Source organism: Dendrobates tinctorius, unplaced genomic scaffold (assembly GCF_039654945.1).
Source record: "Dendrobates tinctorius isolate UK_male_01 unplaced genomic scaffold, ASM3965494v1 ptg000230l, whole genome shotgun sequence".
Lineage (NCBI taxonomy): Eukaryota > Metazoa > Chordata > Amphibia > Anura > Dendrobatidae > Dendrobates > Dendrobates tinctorius.
Window position 1 is genome coordinate 11,827,308 of NW_027361897.1, and position 17,086 is coordinate 11,844,393.

The following is a 17,086-nucleotide window of genomic DNA, read 5'->3' on the forward strand; positions in this document are numbered from 1 at the left end:
CACAATCGGACGCTAGTGTAGAGGCGCGGTGTGCACAGTGGCCTAAGGCTTGCCACTGACTGGCGCTGACTGCTGAACTAATTCCCTATCCACATGCGTAATATCAGAGGGAAGGGGTTTTAAATGAGTCAGTCACCAGAATCATACATCCGTCACCATTCACACATCTAGCAAGTAATGTCTCTACTAGCGCATGGCCAAACGGTCATGCGCGCTTTTTATAGCCGTGCGGGACCTTCCAGATCTCCGAGATGGACCAATGAGATCTGGAGCAGGACCTGGGCACATGACTCCCGATCTCCAATGGGAGATCGCCTTGTGAGCATGCCCAGTAGGAGCACAGGGAAACCTAGTCTCTGGAGCGGTCTGCTGCAAAGTAATCTTCTCTGCAGTAGATAGACAGCAGGAGACCGCAGGATGTGAGGCTCTGGATTCCTGCAGAGCAGACGCAGAAACCAGACGCCTAACATTACCCCCCTCCTAGGGCCCCCTCCCCTCTGAGCCTTCCAATCCACCATCTTGTGCCCATCAGAGGCATAGGTCTCGGACTGGTCCGAAGGCAAGTCTGATGTCCCGGTAGATGACACGGAAAACTGGGACACGTGGAAGATATTAGAGGCGGCAAGATCGCCAGGTTTAAGAAGGGACACGTGGGAGACAACGGGAGCCGCAGAGCCGCCCGGAGCATAGGTTGAAGTGGAACGCCGCGGTGTGTCGGCGGATGTTTCCACTCTCTGTTTAAGAAGGCTATCCCGAGCACATGAGGCGCAAGCCCGAATATATTTTTTAATGTCCCGAGCCCTGTGCGGCCACCAATACGACCCTGACAGGAGTTTTGTGGTCTACATGAAGCCACAGTGACCACCCGCCCTGGACGCGTGGGCCCACGCGAGAACCTTCAGCCGAAGGCAAGGGGGAACAAAGGTCTTGCCCGGTGGTACAGAGTTTGGCCATTGCGGGGCCCATTATCCTGGGGAACAGAGTGGAGCTTAGTGGAGCTTAGTGCCGGACGCGCCTCGAGACTGGTGTAAGACACCTCCATGGGCTCTGGGAGTGAACACTCTGGCTCGGGTGATTCCAGAGGTTCAAAGAGGTTGGGAGCCGGAGTAACCCTCCGTCTGGATTGAGCACGCTCCGCTTTGTGCTCCGAGAAATGGAGATCAATGCGGGTGGCAATGGCAATCAGCTCCTCCAGACTTGCAGGAACCTCTCTGGTAGATAGAGCATCCTTAACATGCTCAGCTAAACCTCTCCAAAACACTGGGATGAGGGCTCTATCAGACCACTCCAGCTCAGAAGCCAGCGTCCGAAAACGAACGGCATACTGGCTGACCGAGAGGGATCCCTGAGTTAATGCAAGGAGCTGAAGAGAGGTATCGTGCGTGACCCGTGGTCCCAGGAAAACCTGCTTGATAGATGTTAAGAACTGAGCAGCGGTCCGAACCTCAGGGTCACCACGCTCCCACAGTGACGTGGCCCACTCCAACGCCCTGCCCGACAAAAGGGAAATAATGAACCCCACCTTAGCCTGTTCTGTAGGGAATCAAGCAAGCCAGTAACGCCAGCTGGATAGCGCACTGGCTCACGAAACCCCTACAGGAGGCGCAATCGCCAGGAAATTTATCGGGCAACGGGAGGAGGGAGACTGTCGGCGCAGGGGAGGACGTGGACATACGTGAAACCGCCTCTGCGATCGCCTGTACAGCAGCCTCCAAAGACTTCACCGCTGAGATAACACTCTCAAGAGTAGCCAACTGGCCCTCTAGCTGGCGAATGCACTGAAGGAGTTGCTGCTGATCTGCCATTACTAGCCAGACCCTGGCGCTAGTATAATGTTAGGAACGGCGGAACGCACTAAATAAAATAAATAATAAAGTGCGCTCCCCGCTCGGGGTCCACCGTGCAGAAGGTGTTATAACTGCTGCTGAGTAATGGCAGACGCACAATATGGCGGTATAATGCACATGGGGTTAAACGTCACCCAGGTGCGCAGAGCAATCACTGTTTAATCACAGAAATGCCAGTAAGGGTAAACAAAAAAAGGCTGAGCCAGTTAGCGTCACAGGTCTCAGATATATGCACACACGGTATCAGGTCACAGGTGCAGGACCAAAGGCAGAAGGAACTGCGTCCCTCTAGACCTACCGTGTGTGTGGCGTCGCTACTGCGGGCGTCAAAGAGAGCTGCAACTGCAGCGCGGCATAGGACACTGCCACGAGACAATAGTTCCGTGAGGAGTAGCACAATCAGACGCTAGTGTAGAGGCGCGGTGTGCACAGTGGCCTAAGGCTTGCCACTGTCTGGCTCTGACTGCTGAACTAATTCCCTATCCACATGCGTAATATCAGAGGGAAGGGGTTTCAAATGAGTCAGTCACCAGAATCATACATCCGTCACCATTCACACATCTAGCAAGTAATGTCTATACTAGCGCATGGCCAAACGGTCATGCGCGCTTTTTATAGCCGTGCGGGACCTTCCAGATCTCCGAGATGGACCAATGAGATCTGGAGCAGGACCTGGGCACCTTGTGAGCATGCCCAGTAGGAGCACAGAGGAACTTAGTCTCTGGATTGGTCTGCTGCAAAGTAATCTTCACTGCAGTAGATAGACAGCAGGAGACCGCAGGATGTGAGGCTCTGGATTCCTGCAGAGCAGATGCAGAAACCAGACGCCTAACAGGTACTGTTCATATGATCAGGTTTTAAATACATTAGAGAGGACTGCTCAGAGATGGGTATACCGTGACGTTGGCGGAGTGGCTTAGTATACATTTTTTGCAAAAAGCGTATCAACTAAATACCCTGTTTTTGTTATCATATTTTTACTAGCACTTGCTGTTTACTGTTATATATATTTTTTAGAACAGCGTATTTTTGCACGTTTGTTGTACTGTGTTTTTTCTGTGTTTCAGTCTTTGGGTGGTGTGAACACTGTCCTACAGACTTGTTCACTTTTGTTTATGTCTCATGTGTTTTTATTTTATTTTAACACTGTGATGCAGCAGCAGAAAAGAAACACAGTTCAAGGATGTATTAAGAGAAGCAGTCTAGATCATGTGAAGTAATTATCCACCTTTACTCCTCTTTGGTAAGGCTTCGTCTGGAATATTGTGTCCAGTTCTGAGCACCACATTTTAAAAAAGACATTGAAAAACTGGAGGAAGTTCAGAGAAGAGATACCAGCATGGTGAGTGGGCTGCAAAGCATGTCTTACAAGGTACAATTAAAGGATCTGGGAATGTTTAACTTGCAAAAATGAAGGATAAGAGGAGACTTAATAGCTGTCTACAAATATCTGAAGGGTTGTCACAGTGTAGAGGGATCATCCTTATTCTCATATGCACATGGAAACATGAGAAGCAATGGAGTGAAACTGAAAGGGAGAAGCTACAGATTAGATATTAGAAAAACACTTTTCAACAGTGAAGGTGATCAATGAGTGGAACAGGCTACCATGATAGGTCGTGAGTTCTCCTTGGGTCGCCCTCCCAGGGCCGTGGGGTACTCGGTACCGGGCCAGTGTCAGCGGGATGTGTCACAGCAGCTGTGACCCGGACCGTGGCCCTGTGCTCCCAAGTAACTGGGGAATGAAAATGGTGGAATGTAGTTAATGAATAGTTCGTGACGCCACCTGTGGTGTTTGACAGATGAGATGTTAGGCCGACGCTGCTTGCAGATCCTCTGAGGCTGGCGATGGGTTGCAGCCAAGATGGTGAAGCTCCCCACAGGTGGAGCTGTAGCCCCAGGGCAGTGTGGATATAGGGGCAGAGGAGAGGCGCAGGCGGTGTAGAAGCTGATACCCAGATGTAGCGGTGCTGGGTGTGTTGGCGCATGAATCAATGGAGGACACCAGGGCTTGTAGTTCCAAAGCTTTACTCACAGTCTGTAGTACACACAGGTGCCTGCCTCCATGCCATGTCCTCCGGGTCAGGGACTCAGCCAACCTCCAGGCAAGATGGAATGCTCCCTTCCCACGCTCCGCCAACATGTGCCTTTCTGAATGTCTTCTCTTATAGCGCCTTTAAGTGTGAAGATCTCCTAGTACTGAGTTACACTGGAGTTCCTCCTATCAGATGTTCCCAAGAACTCTACTTGTACGGCAGACACCTGTAGCCTGCTTCGGGGACTCCTTAATCCTGAGTCCCGGCTCTCTATCCGTGTTGCTGTTGTGCCCCCAAGTCTTAGATGGGAGTAGTGCATTTACAGCCCACTACTCCATCGGTGTCTGCTGCAGAACCATAAGTGTCCATACAACCTCGGGGACCTGGCCCCGGCCTTGCGCTTAGAACTTCTAGGCAGGGTTCTTCCTCTAACCCACGTCCTCTGTGTTCCCTTATTCTGCTACGTTCCGTACTTCTCGTTCTTTCCGATGGAAGCTCAGGCTTCAGTTCAATGTCTTTCTCCTTCTTTCCTTTCCCGTGCCAGCAGACCCGGGTCACTCAGGTCTGCTGCAGCACTCCTTCCTCCATCCCTCTCTCAGGGATCTCCTTTCCTCACTCCTCTCTGAGTGACTGACTGACTCCAAATCCTAAACCTTCCCACTCTTTTATGTATTCTCAACTCCACCCACCTCCCAGCATGTTTCGTGTTCCAAGCAGGGAGCCACCAAAGGTGCTCTGCTACACTCTAAGCAAAGAGCCGCAATGTGGCTTTGATGAACTAGCCTGTTGTGTGGGGTGCGAGTGTTGGAGCGTGGTTAGGAATTCCCACCTTACCTGGATGGTGGGGCACCACACCTTAGGAGAAGGTGCAGTACCTCTGTGGTGACTGAGCCTCAGGGGCGCTACATACCCCCCGTTAAACACAGCACGTCCGCGGGCTGCAAGGCAAGCAAAGTTGACAACACAGGAACATACAAATTTTTGGTAATGCTGAACAAACATTTCTTATACTAAACTTCCCAATGTGGGAGGTACTCATTCTTGTACGTTGCAAACAAGTCTTAATTAACTATCTAAAGTCTTAATTCAAAAGCGCAATTCTCAATAAATTCAAAATGCTATTATCTATTACTCACTATCACGTCAGTATTCTTCATCATCTTTCCTTTTTCACACTTTCAACTTTTCTATATACTTGGTTCACCATCTACATTTTCCAAGTTCTCATGCTTTATTCAAATCTCTCATCTCTTTATTAAAACATTCCTACATCTTATATAACAGTTATCATAAGACACATCATCAAATACTTCACATTAAAACTTTCAATAATTCTTATAAATGCTGGACACTGCTCCCAGCCGGGATCTCTTGCAGTGTCCTTTGATTGGAGTCACGCTCCACATGAGGTAGACTTTATCTTCGCAAAGTGTCCATGTAAAACCAAGAGAGGGCACCTAAAGAGGTGCAACTATTTACAAACAGTACTGGATCATTCAGCATTCATGATCTCCACAGTTCCAAATGAAGAAACGCTGCCAAACAAACTGGGCAACAAAACTGGAAACAGAAAAACATGATGAACAAAATAGAAGAAAGCACAACGGTGCAAATACCCTCCTGGACAACAAAGTTAGCTATTTTGCAGGTTATGGCTAGTTGTCCCCTCCTGGGATTCTGGAAGCTGGTAACTGGGAACTGCTACCAGATGCAATACTTTGGGTGTCTTCATCCTACTGCTGGTTTCTTGCCAAGCGCATGTACTCTGCCTCCCAAAGGGAGAGATAAGGACTGGTCGGGGTAATTGAAAGTGCCATAGAAATGTCAACTGCTTGCAGGGACGGCATATCTGCTACCACCGATGGCACTGCAGCTGCGGTCGGTGATGACGCTGCTCCCTCGGAGTCCGATTCTTCTGTGTCCATCGGGACCTCAGCTAGCGGCACCGCATTCGGAGGTCACCGGCGGAGGTCAATTGGGCCATTCCTATTCGTGGGTTCCACTCCTAAAACCAGGGTCAGACCTGGAGCGGTAATCACATCTGGCGCTCCCAGCTGCGGTTCCGGTACCTGGTGGTGGACGGGGGCAGTTGCAACTCCCGAAGTTGTTGATGGGGTGGACCGCAGTCGGATTCGGACAGGGGCAAAGCCGATTTCAGCCGGGGTTGTCAGTGGAGGCCGGTGCAACCGCGCTCGGTCCAGACGGGGACGCGGTCCCGGCCCTCTGTTCCGCTCTAGAGCCCTCATATTTCTCCTCCGGACGGGACTTATCCAATGGCAATATCGGTTGTAAGTTGGTGGCGGACGCTGCAGAGGATGTATCAGCGGTCGCAGCCTCCTCAGGTGAGGCCCGGGGGCAAGTGACTTCTCCTCCCCCCGTTCTTCTGACTCCTTTTCTCTTTTCATCATGGCGTTCTGGCGTTCTTCTTCCTGCCTCAGCCCCTTTCCCGCCACTGGCTTCTGCCCCTCCTTCCTGGGGCGGCGTCTTCTTCCAGCGCCTCTATACCAAGCCAGTTTACGAACCCCTCGGGGGGGTGGGTCATGTCGCTGTCACATAGTAATTCAGGCAGGGGAGGCCCAAGACTGTTCGCGGTCTTTTCCTAGGACCTCCCATATCATCACGCCCTTCTTCTCCGCGCCAGCGGCCATTTTTAATGTTCATTTCACAGTCTATTAAATTGGGTCTTCTGCATATTCTCAAAAGGTTTAAGTCCAACAGATCTTAGGCACACAGAACCCGATGGCATCGGGTCTCGTCATCCTGTTCGATGGCATCGGGTCTCGTCATCCTGTTCGTGACGCCAAGTTGGGTCGCCCTCCCAGGGCCGTGGGATACTCGGTACCGGGCCGGTGTCAGCGGGATGTGTCACAGCAGCGGTGACCCGGACCGTGGCCCTGGGCGCCCAAGTAATTGGGGAATGAAAATGGTGGAATGTAGTTAATGAATAGTTCGTGACGCCACCTGTGGTGTTCGGCAAATGAGATGTTAGGCCGACGCTGCTTGCAGATCCTCTGGGGATGGTGATGGATTGCAGCCAAGATGGTGAAGCTCCCCACAGGTGGAGCTGTAGCCCCAGGGCAGTGTGGATATAGGGGCGGAGGAGAGGTGCAGGCAGTGTAGAAGCTGATACCCAGATATAGCGGTGCTGGGTGTGTTGGCGCATGAATCAATGGAGGACACCAGGGCTTGTAGTTCCAAAGTTTTACTCACAGTCTGTAGTACACACAGGTGCCTGCCTCCATGCCATGTCCTCCAGGTCAGGGACTCAGCCAACCTCCAGGCAAGATGGAATGCTCCCTTCCCATGCTCCACCAACATGTGCCTTTCTGAACGTCTCCTCTTATAGCTCCTTCAAGTGTGAAGATCTCCTAGTACTGAGTTTCACTGGAGTTCCTCCTATCAGATGTTCCCAAGAACTCTACTTGTACGGCAGACAGCTGTAGCCTGCTTCGGGGACTCCTTAATCCTGAGTCCCGGCTCTCTATCCGTGTTGCTGTTGTGCCCCCAAGTCTTAGATGGGAGTAGTGCATTTACAGTCCACTACTCCACCGGTGTCTGCTGCAGAACCATAAGTGTCCATACAACCTCGGGGACCGGGCCCTGGCTTTGCGCTTAGAACTACTAGGCAGGGTTCTTCCTCTAACCCACGTCCTCTGTGTTCCCTTATTCTGCTACGTTCCGTACTTCTCTTTCTTTCCTATGGAAGCTCAGGCTTCAGTTCAATGTCTTTCTCCTTCTTTCCTTTCCCGTGCCAGCAGACCCGGGTCACTCAGGTCTGCTGCAGCACTCCTTCCTCCATCCCTCTCTCAGGGATCTCCTTTCCTCACTCCTCTCTATGTGACTGACTGACCCCAAATCCTAAACCATCCCACTCTTTTATGTATTCTCAACTCCACCCACCTCCCAGCATGTTTCGTGTTCCAAGCAGGGAGCCACCAAAGGTGCTCTGCTACACTCTAAGCAAAGAGCCGCCATGTGGCTTTGCTGAACTACCCTGTTGTGTGAGGTGCGAGTGTTGGAGCGTGGTTAGGAATTCCCACCTTACCTGGATGGTGGGGCACCACACCTTAGGAGAAGGTGCAGTACCTCTGTGGCGACTGAGCCTCAAGGGCGCCACATCCTTCAATGGAAGTATTCAAACTGAGGCTGGACTGTATGAGATGGTTTAGTGAATCCTGCATAGAGCAGGGAGTTGGAAACGATGACCCTGGAGGTCCTTCCAACTCAAGCATTCTTTGATTTGATTAAATTTGATAAGAAGTGTTTCAAATAATGTGTGTAGGTATGAGGCTTTCGATCACCATCCCAATACATTTTGAACATTTCATGAGATGAAAAAAAATCTGATCAAATATTACCTCTGCATGTAACTCCGGCATCTTCATGATGCCCACAGTTATGTATGCCCAGTCCTCGATGGGAGCAGTTCCACAGATAAGTTTCATTTCCACGACAATTCAGATCATCCAAAACAATAGGTCCTTTTCCTTGGCCAAAGTAGGCGCCTATGTGAGGGGAAATGGGCGGGCCACAACCGACTTGGCGGCATACCACTTCTGCATCGCTCATAACCCAATTGTCATCGCATACTGTTCCCCATTCTCCTTTAAAGTAGATTTCAACCCGGCCAAAACATCGGCTTCCATTTGCCAGTCTCAGAGACAACGCTGGTGCTGCACAAAAGGGATAATAATACGTTTCAGTGCACATTTTCGTAAAAGATAGAAGTTATAATACTATTAAAATCCATGTCCACCTCTGCAACTGTGCGCACAGTTCCTATGTGATTGTCTACCTCTCCATCATGGTTACAGACTACAAGTGCATCTATGTTGTCTGATTCTTCACACTTTCTTCTATCTGTACTCTTCCTAATGGATAGGGTTACATCTTCAGTAGACAGATGCAACAGGTAAGATATTTTTAGGTGTTTTAAATTCAAATTTATTTATATTTTGTTTGCTGTGAAGCAATAATCTAACAATTTCATGGTTGGGCTATTTCTGTGGAGGTTTTTCATCATTATCCTTATTTAATCCGATTTCTATGATTATAGATAAAGAAATACTAGAACTGATCAAATATTGAAATAGCTCCGAAAACAAACTAATAATAAAAATCTACTCAATACCGCGTCCATATCCCGGATTTAGACGAGAAGGAGACTTACCTGAACTGCTGAGTTTTGGGACTGGAGAGCCTGCAAATAAAGGACAGATGTAAAACAGTAGAAACAGATAAAATATAATGACCTTTCGCCAACATTTTTCAAGGTGTTGTCCGTTGTTAAAAAAAATTATTGTTTTCTTCAAGAAAACACCAGTTTATATGCCAGGTCATACCTTTTGGGTTTTTTTTAATTAGTATGTTGCAGGCTCAGCTCCTGAGCACACACCATACATGTGCTCCCTGACTAAGACATGGACAGTTACGTTTTGGTGCACAATGAGGTTGTCCAGCAATTAACAATTGATTTGCTATCCTTTGTCATCGTTATGAGATCAGTGGTGGTCCGACTTTCGACGTACCCCACCATTCAGGTGACAAATGCTCCAGCAGCAGGAATTTAGTGTTGTACGGGGCGAAACCCAGCAACCCTATATATTGGTTTGTGGCTGACTTGTGCATTTACTGAACATACATTTCAGTAGGCCAACATTTCGGATTTTAAAATCATTTTTCAAGCTGGTGTTATAAAGTATTCTAATTTACTGAGAAAATGACTTTTGGGTTTTCATTGGCTGTAAGCCATAATCATCAACATTAACAGAAATAAACACTTGAAATAGATTCCTCTGTTTGTAATGACTCTATATAATATATGAGATTCACTTTTTGCATTGAAAAACTGAAATAAATTAACTTTTTGATGATATTCTAATTTTGTGAGAAGCACTTGTAGGTATTGAATATCAGATCACTGAGACTCCTGCAGCGGCCGAATATACACAGCGTACAGAGATGGCAGAGCTCGGCCTCCTACAGCAGAGTACCCAAGAGTAGCCCTGCTAGGTGTACGGTGCTGTGCTGTTTCAGCTGTTTTTCTTTTTTAATGCAGCATGATCTGGCATTTTTTTCTGACATATTTTACAATGTCGAAAAGCCAGAAAAATACCCAATTCAAAATGTTCCAAAATTAAATACGCTGCAAAAAAAAGGACAAATTCTAAATGTTCGACATTAGTGTTGAGCGATACCACCCGATATTGAAAAATATTGGATAGGATTGGATCGGCCGATATGAAAAAAGTATCGGGTATCGCCGATTTCGATCCCGGAAGTCCCATTCAATTCAATGGGACAGAAATATTGGAATTTAAAAAAAAACCTTTCTTGCCTTGTACATCCTGTTCGAGAGGGGGGAAGAGTGTGGGCGGTGCGTGGGTGGACACTGTGCGTGTCTGTGTGTGCGGGCGGGCTCTGTGCGGGCCTCTCGGGGGTCTGTGCCAACTGTCGGGGGCCTGTGCCGGCTGCCGGTGGTCTGTACGGGCCTCTCGGGGGTCTGTGCCGACTGTCGGGGGCCTGTGCCGGCTGCCAGTGGCCTGTATGGGCCTCTCGGGGGACTGTGCCGGCTGTCGGTGGTCTGTGCCGGCTGACGGGGGCCTGTGCCGGCTGTCGGTGGTCTGTGCTGGCTGCCGGGGGCCTGTGCCGGCTACCGGTGGTCTGTATGGGCCTCTCGGGGGCCTGTGCCGGCTGTCGGTGGTCTGTGCCTGCTGCCGGGGGCCTGTGCCGGCTGCCAGTGGTCTGTGCGGGCCTGCCGGGGGTCTTGTGTGTGTGCAGGCATCGTCCGATGGGAAGTCCCATCGGGCGATGCCTGCTACAATGACAGTGATTGACACATTAGCCAATGATGGGACAGTAGTAGTCCCATCATCCGGCTAATGTGTTGAATGTAAAAAAAAAAAAAAAACATACTGCATACATACTACATACATACTACATATATACTACATTCATACATACTACATAATACATACATACTACATATATACTACATTCATACAACATACATACATACTACATATATACTACATTCATACAGCATACATACATACTACATACATACTACATATATACTACATTCATACTACATACATACTATACATACTACATACATACTACATATATACTACATTCATACAACATACATACATACTACATACATGCTACATATATACTACATTCATACAGCATATATACATACTACATACATGCTACATATATACTACATTCATATAACATACATATATACTACATACATGCTACATATATACTACATTCATACTACATACATACATACTACATACATGCTACATATATACTACATTCATACAACATACATATATACTACATACATACTACATGTATACTACATTCATACAACATACATACATACTACATACTACATATATGCTAAATGCATACTACATTCATACAGCATACATACATAGTACATACATACTACATACATACATACAACATGCTACAGACATACAACATACATACATACATACTACATCCTGCATACATACTACATACATACTACATACAATACATTCATACAATACATACATATAGACATACAGTACATATAACATAGAGTACATACTCACCATCACTTGTCACTTTGATCCCCGAAGCCAGTGTCATCTGTGGAAAAATATGAAAATAACAAACAAACAATATACTCCCTGATCCGCAGAAATCCATGCGTGTCCCACGCCGATCTCCCATGGAGAACAGCAACATCAGCTGATGCGACTGCTCTCTATGGGGCTCCAGGAATCCAGTGACGGGAGGTAGGTATCCTTCCGCACTGTATTACTCCGCCACTGTAAAAAAATAGTCCCTGGTCTCACTTTATGGCAAAAGCTGTGTGGGAACTTTCTAACACAGCAATGCCAAAAGTGAGACTAGGGACTTTTTTTACAGTGGCGGAGGAATACAGCGCAGAAGGATACCTACCTCCCGTCATTGGATTGAAGCCCCTAGAGAATGATCGCATCAGCTGATGCTGCTGTTCTCCACGGGAAATCTGCACACACACAAGACCCCTGGCAGGCCCGCACAGACCACCGGCAGCCGACACAGACCACCAACAGCCGACACAGGCCCCCGAGAGGCCCGTACAGACCACCGGCAGCCGACACAGGCCCCCGGCAGCCGGCACAGACCACCGACAGCCGGCACAGGCCCCCGAGAGGCCCATACAGACCACCGGCAGCCAACACAGGCCCCCGACAGCCGGCACAGGCCCCCGAGAGGCCCGTACAGACCACCGGCAGCCGGCACAGGACCCCGACAGGCCTGTACAGACCCCCGAGAGTCCTGTACAGACCACCGGCAGCCGGCACAGGCCCCCGAGAGGCCCGTACAGACCACCGGCAGCCGGCACAGGCCCCCGACAGGCCTGTACAGACCCAGGAGAGGCCCGTACAGACCCCCGACAGTCGGCACAGACCCCCCGCAGTCGGCACAGACCGCGCATCATGATGCGCACAGACCGCGCATCATGATGACATCATTTCAGCAACCAATCACAGCCACAACAGTGGCTCATTGCATTATAGGGACTTCCGATTTCGGTATCCGATATTGAAAAAATATCGGTACTCGGTATCGGAATTCCGATACAGCGAATATAGGCCGATACCCGATACTTGCGGTATCGGAATGCTCAACACTATTCGACATATATAGGGTCGATTACAAGTATTTAAATTGGAGGATGGAGAATTGCTGTAAAGGAGCCTGTAAAGCAAAAATACCAAAATATAATTTACATGTATATAAAGGCCCTACCTTGACTTGTGGCACCTTGAATTGGTGTTGTGACTAAAAGGAATACAATGGAAATGTAATAAGAAGCTGAGTGAACATATAAAATACATTTAAAAATTAATGAAACTACTGTCTATAGATTGTAAGATGATCTTTCACACATGGCTAGGGTCAGACAGCCGTAGAGTCTCTCATCTGACAGAATCGCTCTGATATTGCAAGTGACGTTCTGATCAGAGTGTCAGCACTGTCGGATGAAGAGAAGTTTGAAAAAAATGACTCCATCTTCTCCGTTGTGTGAGGCCACGGAAATCGAGCCTCACTCAGATGTCATCCGAGTGCAGTCCCGATGATTTCCACGCACTCGTTGACTTGCATGGTCGAGTGCGATCCGAACATCAGATCAGACTCGGGCATGCAGAGGTTTCTTTCTTCAGATCAACTCAGTCAGAGGAAAAAAAATCAGACATGTGCACGGCCCCATAGAGTAATATTGGTCCGAGTGCGATTCGATGTTTTCTCAGATTGCACTCAGAAAATACAGTGGTGTGCACTTGGCCTTGCAGAGTGGATTTGGTTTAAAAAAAAAAAAAGCACATTGGGCAGGAGATTTCTAAAAATCCCATATACTGAAACTGTAAGCTGTTGCTTTTTTGATGCACCTATCACAATGTCAAAAGTGGCCAGCTCCGGAGATATGGGCCTTTTAGTCATTCTGCTAATTGTTATATCTTTACTAATAAGGGACTGCTGACAGGAGCCTCTGGGGCGTGTCTTCAGACTGCTCTGCATAATTATCCTGTGAGCACCGCCCCCTTGTAAAGACCATGCAATCCATATACCTAATTTGGACGTGTCCGTGTGTCTGTGCACAATGAGTCATCCACAGCCCAACCGTCTGTCTGGGTGCAATGATTCATCCACAGCTCAACAGTAACTTAGGTATCCATAGTTACTACCACTAGCAGCTAACTGACTATATGCGTGGGCATAACCATGGATACCTAAGTACTGTAAGGCCCTGTATAGGAGTTAAGCCCCTTTCTCACATAGCGACATCGCTAGCGACATCGCTAAAGCATCACCGATTTTGTGACGCAACAGCGGTATCGCTAGCGTTCTCTCTTTGTGTGACACATACCTGCGACCACCCCCCCCCCCCCCGCTGGATATCGCTGATCGCGCTTGAACGTCCTGGGCCATTTCTTCCTCGTTGGCATCCTGCTGGCCGACTAGCGACGTATGGACGCAGGCGGAAATCGTCATCATCACTGTCGTGTGACAGGTAAGAACGACCACCGACGGATCGCTTATCGCTGCTGCGCTGCTGGTGAGATCTGCCTGTTTGGCAGCTCACTAGCGACCATTTAGCGATGCACCACCATTCCTGACCGGGTCGTATCGTTGTCGGGGTCGCTGGTGCATCGCTAAATGTAACGGGACCCCTAAGTGGCATATCTAATAAGGAGAGGAGCTCTCCCTGGTGACGAGTTACGGCATAAGCCTTTTTTGAACATTGAGGCAACACTGTGTGGCAATATTGCAAAGATGGATCAAACTAATCTCTCTGCTGCACGTAGAGAAGCAAATCGCATACGGATGCGTAACCTGCGTCTTAGACTAACTAAATTGTCGAAGAACTGCTGATGCAGCCCGACAGAGGGCAGCCAGAGCAAGAGAAACGAATGCATTAACTAAATCATGTAAAACATCTAATGCTGCATGACAACGAGCAACACGCAATGCACAAAGTGATACACAAATTTCACAAAGACGAGAACAAGATAGAAGACGTGTCCAAAATGCAAGAGCCACACGACGACAGCAAATTACATTTGCCGCTAGAGGGCTTCTTAATCAAATTGATGAGTCAAGTATTGAAGAGCACTATGCTGGCGAACTGACATTTCAATGTCAGTTCTGCCAATTTCAAAGATGAAATAGCGCAGGACAAAACATTCCCTTCCTGCTACAAGAGAGGGCGCATCCAATTACGTCCCATTCGTATGGATGATCAATTAGTCAAGTTGATGAAAGGAAAGCATCAGCACTCCAAGAACTTTATGGCTAATATAAGGCAATACAATAGCTCTCTTGCTTTGGCATCAATGGGAGCACAAGTAGCGCCACCTCCTGGGCATGGTCCATACTGTTTTCGAATTCATGGACAAATTACCACAGAACTGCCCTATTGCATCCTGCTGTGGGTAGTACTCCCAAGTATGCCCAGGATTTATATCTTGGACAGTGAAGAAACATTACGTACAATAAGTCAAGCAAATAAAAAGTGCCTCCCAGCACTGCTGTCATCTCTTGTCGAGACAATGAAAGCAATTAACCCACTCGCAAGAGCCTTCACAATGATGAGGGAATTTGAAAGAGAGTAAGAGAGGATTGCTGAATTAGAAAATCGCGATCCACTCGAAATAACAATGTCAATTATAAATGACTACAATGATGACCAGAGGCGCTACGATGCACCAAGGTGCAATGAAGTAGCTATAATTTATCAAAATGCTTTGGGTGAACCCCCATTTAATAGGGACATCAGAGTTCAACTGAAAAGTGAAAACCAAACAGTTTGAATCAGCTTTCTTCACAGAAAGTGTGATGCAATGACATATCCACTTCTATTCCCATATGGGGACAGTGGATGGACAATAAATTTGACAACTCCAATTTCCCTAATTGTGCAACATCAAGGAATTGGTGACATTGATCTACCATCCATACCATCTAATCAAGATCAACAAGAAAAAAATCACCGTTGCAGTACTACCTCTCTACCCATGCACTTTCTTCATGGATAGCGCTATCGAATTACTGTACCCGAACATTATTAACTACAGTGCTTTTTCATACACAAGGTAGGAGTGGCAGGAGAGGTACACCAGGTATTTATGTTTGCTGTTAGTCTTCACATACGCCAGTCTAGTGCATGGTTACACCCCATTGCGAGGTCAGTCTGATGTGTGGTTACACCCCACTGCGTGGTTCGTAATCCCAGCACGCACCCAAAGGGCGTGCAATCACTCATTTAGCACTAAATAAAAAGGCTCATATCTCTGGGACCATATGTAGGATTTATAGAAAAAAATAGTAAATGGATTATTCACGGGAACCAAATTGTAATAAATGGAAAGTTCAAAAGTCAGTTGTATAAGCGAAGGAACCATTATTATTGAAAGACGAATACCGTACTTTAATGGGTAGGCATTAAAAGTTGTGAAGTGAGAAAAAAGAAAAAAAAACTATATATATATATGAATAAATAATAACAATCCAATAAGGTACATAAAAAGGGGGGCAATGTGACAAAGTTACCACAGCTATATCCCTGTAAGGTCCTCATAAATTATAAGCCTCACCTATCCGTGGAGGTAGACACCCTGATAGGCAACGAAAGTGAAGGCTCCCCTGCTCCTTCTCGTCTAGAGCTGTGAGCCCCCTATGACGACCCTAGAAAGGTGTTTTACCCTTAGGGCACTCACTTTGCAACTTTTAATGTATAGCCATTATTAATGTATTTGACTTTTAATAATAAGAATATTCAGGAGAGCAACCGGAATAAAATAGGAGCCAAAAACTGTTTCTTTTGACCTAGGGACAGGTTCTCTTTACATATGAGAGATAATTGGGAACAATTTGGCATATGAAGAAAATACCACAAAATACATGGAATGTCCAATAAATGAAATAGAATGAGAATGTAAAGGGGGTAAGTGCCCGTATCACTAATGCCCCTACTCTTACCTGTCGTAGAGAGAGATGGCAGCGCAACAAGCACAAGTGAGAGCAGTAGAAGCGTAGTCGCCATGCTGGATGACAAGTCTATGAGCACATCAGAGTTGTCCGCTAGTATATAAAGCTGTTGATTCCTGGCACCTTCACATAAAGCTTTTGAAAAATCAGGAAACTGGCACATAACAGCTATAGAGATAACGCTTAGTGTGGGGATATTACATGTTACGGATGGAAAGAAACATAAATAAACATAAGTCTTCATGTGACGTCTCAAAACTGCAATCCTAGACTGCTTAACATCAGGAATTTTACGGTAAATTTGTCTAAGGTTTGATAATATGGCCGTTATGTCATTATTATACCATAGGGCAGCATGGTGGCTCAGTGGTTAGCACTGCAGCCTTGCAGCGCTGGGGTCCTGGGTTCAAATCCCACCAAGGACAACATCTGCAAGGAGTTTGTATGTTCTCCCCGTGTTTGCGTGGGTTTCCTCCGGGCACTCCGGTTTCCTCCCACACTCCAAAGACATACTGATAGGGAATTTAGAATGTGAGCCCCATTGGGGACAGTGATGAAAATGTGTGCAAACTGTAAAGCGCTGCGGAATATGTTAGTGCTATATAAAAATAAAGATTATTATTATTATTATGTTTCCTTAAGCTCTAGGCGGCTCAGTGG

The 17,086-nt window shown here is 47.3% G+C and overlaps 1 protein-coding gene across 1 annotated transcript in view; it reads right to left on the reverse strand.

Moving 5' to 3' along the window:
- LOC141059709 (scavenger receptor cysteine-rich domain-containing protein DMBT1-like) overlaps positions 1-16,485 on the reverse strand; it is a 149,517-nt gene extending 133,032 nt beyond the window's left edge. Inside the window, exons 1-4 of the mRNA XM_073555826.1 lie at positions 16,418-16,485; positions 12,686-12,718; positions 9,054-9,083; positions 8,242-8,556 (exon numbers count right to left, since the gene is read on the reverse strand). Of these exons, the coding sequence (XP_073411927.1) occupies positions 8,242-8,556; positions 9,054-9,083; positions 12,686-12,718; positions 16,418-16,481 (442 nt within the window). The 5' untranslated portion in view covers positions 16,482-16,485. The remainder of the gene's footprint in view (positions 1-8,241; positions 8,557-9,053; positions 9,084-12,685; positions 12,719-16,417) is intronic.
- Between the last annotated feature and the right edge of the window lie 601 nt (positions 16,486-17,086).